Source organism: Geospiza fortis, unplaced genomic scaffold (genome assembly GCF_000277835.1).
Source record: "Geospiza fortis unplaced genomic scaffold, GeoFor_1.0 scaffold132, whole genome shotgun sequence".
Taxonomy (NCBI): Eukaryota; Metazoa; Chordata; class Aves; order Passeriformes; family Thraupidae; genus Geospiza; species Geospiza fortis.
The window spans coordinates 512,809-518,136 of NW_005054446.1; the positions used below are offsets into that span (position 1 = coordinate 512,809).

Consider the following 5,328-nt stretch of genomic DNA (forward strand, 5'->3'; position numbering starts at 1 on the left):
CAGGCTCTCAGCCTGAGCAGAAGGATTCCTCCTGCCCCAGCTCCAGTGCAGAGCTCTGTTCCACTTGATGGGATTGAAATGATTCCAGTCTTTTCACCCTCTAGTTTAATTTTTAACTCTTTCAGCTTTCAGTGATGGTTTAGTTCTTGTGTTGATGAGTTAGAGGAGGTGATTATGGCATGCATTTGGGAAAGTTGAGAACTGGCCACATCTAGGAGGAGTGACTTCCACGCTGCAGGTTCATCTCCCTTGGCACACAGCATCCTGCACTGCTGGGACAGCACAAACCATGCTGCCAGCAGCATGAGAAACACAGGGGCACAGCAGCTGGAGAACTTGAGAAACAAAGCGCCTTTCTTCACACCCATACCAATTCTTGTGCATAAACACTTCCTTATGTGAGGTTCTCTGTAAACACCAGGCTTCCTTTCCAAGCTGGACAGAGGGATTTTCCCCCCACTGTGCTGTCACTGCCCGAGCACTGTGTGGAGAAAAGGAACAGCACTGAATGAAGGTCCCCCCTTTGCTGTGAGCAGCTGCAGGGTCAGACAGGACCAGCAGTCCAGGGAACCCCAAGGGATCAGGCTGACACCAGAATAAACCCCAGCTGGAGCTGCCAGTACTGGGGAAAAGCAGTGGGACCAAGTGTGTCTCTCCAAAGGTGTTTGGGATCCCCAGTGGCCTGTTCTTGCACTTCCAGCTGTTTATGGTGTTGGGAAGGTGTTGCCTTCCTGTCTCTGGGAGCTGCCTCTTCTGCACGGGAGGTTGGAGTGATGAATCCTTTTGATTGTTCTGTCTTCAAGAGATTTGTAGTAGAAGTGTTACATAGCTCCTCTTTGTTTTTTCAGAGTGAAAGAATTGAAAAAGGCCAAGGAACTTGAAGATACGCAGCAGCATCCCGTAGCAATGTGACATTGCTTTTCAGACTGTTTTCATTTTCTGTTTTTAGCAGAGACATGCAACAACAACAAAAATACCCACTGCAGTTCTGGAAATACCAGCTGCAGGATTTTAACAGTAATGTTTTGGTCATTGCATTTGCACTTTCATGGACAACTTTTAATTTGTTCAGCAAGACATCTTGGAACTCAATCTTCTGTTGGATCGTGGGGAAAACAAGACACCAGGAGGAAATTGTGAGTTGCTTCATTCTCCGAGGAGGAAGGAAGAAGCGATTAATTAATTATCCTTTTCATATAGGGCTGTATTAAACAACATGTGGAACTGTACAAATATTATACCAAAAATATTGTTCAGAAAAGGTGGGAATGCACAAGCAACACAAGAATGCTGTTCCTGCACCTGTCAGTCATCTCCAAGAAACTGAAGCTTTGAGAGTCTCAGTGGAGGGGCTTAGATCAGTACATCTTTATTGGGTCCATGCATCCTCATTTCCTTCGCACTCCTGTCCTTTGTGTTTTATTTAAACCTCTACAGCACACTTAATGCAACTTTTTAAATCTGCAGGTTTTTAATACATCCCGTGGGAACTTACAGGAGGGGTTTGGTGGATGAGAGACACGGGTATTGCATGAGGAATGGAGAGAGCAGCTTAAGCAAGTTTTACACTTTTTTTTTTGTATTTTTACTAGAACCTGCAAACATATCAACTGTCATGTACTTTCTCTCATGTTCAGCACTTTATTTTCTAGCCTTACCTTCATGTACTATTGTTTTAATTAAGTTCTCAAATAATTTGTAAAACATGTAGCTTTTTCTCTTATGTACTTGTCAAACCTCTTGTCATTTTGCAGAGTCACGTACATATGTTGCCTGGACATTTTATGCCACCTAAAGATCAGTGGTGCTGCATTCTGGCCAGTAAATTTCTTATTTTGGCTACTTCATCAAAATCTGGGCAGTTTCTGTATATATAGAAGGTAGAAATGGAAAATGAGAAAAAAATATTTGAAAGGGAATATATTGATTAATTACTAAATATTTTATTCACAAAGGGTCAATAACTTGGCAAGATAAAATTATTATTTGTATAGTTTTGTCTGAATGAACGAGAAGAGTGTGGATGTATTGTTTGTACATATTGTATATATTAAAGAGATATGTGCATGAACTCAAGAAAAAGAAATGAACAAAGCAAAGCATTAGTGGCTATGGTCTGTAAAATGAAACAAAAACTTTATTTCACTATAAGAAACTTTATTTTAAATGTTCTTTAGAAGAACATTTTTGCTAAAGCATGACTAAATGGCAAAAAAGAGCTACTGTATTTAGACTTAGGAAAAAAAAGGCAGAGCAACATTACTTTAAAAAAAAAAAAAGAAAAAAAGGATATGTTTACATTTGATTTTGGCTACCAGGAGTTTGGTTCAGTTGGGTTTAATTTATGTATTCCTTCCTTCTTTTTTTTTACCCCCGTCTTTTTTTTTTTCTTTTTTTTTTTGCCAATGGTGCCAAGTAATGTGAATGCTAATATTGCTTAAGAAAATTAAGTTACTTTTGCAAAGCAGATAATCATAAGAGTACAAAAACCGTATCTAGCTTAACACCATACACTCACTCCAATAAAGAACACTTAGAATGAACATAAAATGAAAAAAAAATAAATAAATAGTACGAAAGTAGAAAATATGTTTCACATTTTCATATCTCCTGCTGGAAGTCAGAAAATGTAATAAAAATTGCACAAAAAATTTTAAAAAATTAAGTAAAACTTAAAAAAAAAGATGCAAACTGATCCTGTAGGGGTGTCATGGTATATTGCTATTTCCACATAGTGAGGAGCCAAAGAAATTAGATTTTTTTTAAATTGAGCTACTAATTTAAAACTGTCACAGATTCTCAACGATGGGAACCAGTTCTGATCTTCATTACACAGGAATGTAAGGGAAGAAACTCCTGAAGTCCGTGTCATTACTTGTGGGTCACGTACATGTGTCTGAGATCAGAAACTGCTCCTGTCTGTTTGTCTCGCTCGTGGCAGTTTAAAATTTCTGAATGAACTTGTGTAAATTTGAGATTGTTAGTTTTGGAATAGTTGTTCTTGCTTGATCCCGGCCACCAACTGCAATGTTTAAACGCAAGGCTTGTTGTGAAGCCAAAAAATATTCACACATAGGAAGCTTTGAAACTGGTGTCTTTAAAAGAAGAGTAAAAACAAAGATTGTGGCAAAAAAACTGGGGTCAGTGCTCTTGGTGCCTTTTCTATAATTGTACCTGTTTTTAATTACTTCTTTTCACTGCCAGCATTGAATTACAGTAGATGTGCTATAGCTCATTATCAGAATTCTCTTGTACATTTCTGAACTGCTGCTTTATGACCTGATTCAATTTTAAAAAAAAGGGAAAAAAGCAAAACAAATGGCCTGGCACTCACACTGTGCCTGTGGGCAGCCTCATGGCCTGATTTACTGTCTGCAATTGGAACCTTAACCATTAAATTTTCCTCTCACGCCAAAACAGAACAGGAGAAGCTGAAGAATCTCCTTTGGAATGAATTGGAAATGCTCTGTATTAGTACTGGAAGAACTCTTGACATTTGGAAACTGAAATATTGCACCCATTAACCAATACGTGACAATATAGAATTGATCTGTTCCTAACAAGAGTAGTGACCTCAGTGGAAATGTTTTAACTCCTCGTCTTTACAGAAAACCATTCAGTAATATACAGAGCTATTTCAAATTACTCTTCCAGATCCATGGGCCTGGTGGTGTATCTACTAACCTAGATCCTGCTTCAGCCAAACGTTTAAGGCTGTGCTGGCTGTGGAGCATGCGGGCAGTTCTGCAGCACAGCTCCAGGACGCCTGGCATGCTCGGAGCCAGCCCAGCTCCCAAGTGCTTTGTTGTGTCGGGCAGAAACCCTTCAGTGTGTGTCACTGGGCAGGGAGCAGCACTCCCCCGCAGTGAAGTGATTTCTTCGAACCCTCTTCTTGGTTGTGGAACTTAACATTTTCACCTAAGATATAAGTAAGTGCAGCTTTCTAGGAAAATTCAAATTCCCAAGTGCCAGGAGCCAGATCTTCTGTCTTCTGATAATAGAATCGCTCCTTTGTGAAACACATTCGACAGCAGTAATACTGTGTGAAAGAAATACAGAATATAACATGAACCCCCTCTCTGGTTGCACGCTTATGGCAGTTCCACACAATAGCTGGTGCCCAATGGGGGGTCCCCAAGACTTGCATGTAAAACTAGTATAGATGTCTTCTCTTTTGTAAGTTTTATTTTTGTAACTGTGCATGTAAAGCATCACTGAATCAATGGATCTGTTGAAGAACTCAGCTGCTGGAACCATGCAAAATGTTTTGAATTGCCCTTAAAATATGGAAAATGTTTTCTGAATGCTTTATATTCTTTCTGCTGTAAATTAAAAAAGAAAATTTCCCCATACAAAGTGTGTGCCTTCTTCTGAACACATCTCTTTTGAACACATCTCTTCCACCCCACTTTGAGAGCCAAGTAGCCCTTTAGTCACTCTAAGGAACCACTGAAAAAAAAAAAGTTTGTGCTCTACACAACCTGCTTGTAAGAATATTGCATCTGATTTCTTGGGGGTTATGATGTGACAGCCCACAGCCTGCCCGTGTCAGGTGCAGCCCCCAGAGCTTGGTTTGCAGTTCCTCTTCAGTGGGCAATCACTTCCAGGGTTTTTGTGAGAAACCAGATGGGGCTGGTAGCAAAATGCTCAATCCTATAGTGCACACAAAGCAGAGTCAAACAGCAGAATTCAAGAGGGCTGCTGATACAGAAACCTGAGGGGCCACATTTAATGATGCAATTAACTGAGACACAACAACTATTGCACTAATCAAATATGTTACTTATGAACTTATATGTTACTTACGTTACTTATGAACTGGTCCTCGAGAACAAATCTTGTACCAGACTACATGGCCAGCCCAGCAGGCAAAACCTGAAAGCAGCTTTAATTAATTAATCTGGTCTATCAGAGACCGTGTTAGTACCCTTATGAGTATGCTCTTTCAATACCCATCCCCACAACTGAATTCGAGATTTCAATAAGAGAGTTTCTTCTTGACTGCAGTGAAAGTTTAATTAGGTTTCTCTTTTAGAATAAATCAGCATTTAACTCTCCAAATTGCTCCCATTTTTCCATCTTACACGGCTGTTAATTGCTGGGTTCTTCACCATCGAGGCAGGTTGACCCAGTCCTGGAGGAAGGCGCCTCCTCCCTTATCCCAGGGGCGTGGCGGGAGAGAACTGGAAGACCAAACATGAGGGAAAAAAATGCCTGGGGAGAGATAAAGTTTAATAAGGGGAAAAAAAGAAAAGATAACTCAGAACACGTGGTGCAAAGGTCGGCAGTGCCTCCTTCCCACCGGAGGCCGGTGTTCCCTGGCGGAGC

At 40.3% G+C, this 5,328-nt stretch overlaps 1 protein-coding gene across 9 annotated transcripts in view; it reads left to right on the forward strand.

The window, feature by feature from the left end:
* CAMTA1 (calmodulin binding transcription activator 1) overlaps positions 1–4,352 on the forward strand; it is a 245,453-nt gene extending 241,101 nt beyond the window's left edge. For all 9 annotated transcript variants that reach the window (XM_031062368.1, XM_031062366.1, XM_031062365.1 and 6 more), the window contains one exon: positions 849–4,352. In XM_031062368.1, the coding sequence (XP_030918228.1) occupies positions 849–881 (33 nt within the window). In that variant the 3' untranslated portion in view covers positions 882–4,352. The remainder of the gene's footprint in view (positions 1–848) is intronic.
* Positions 4,353–5,328: the final 976 nt, after the last annotated feature.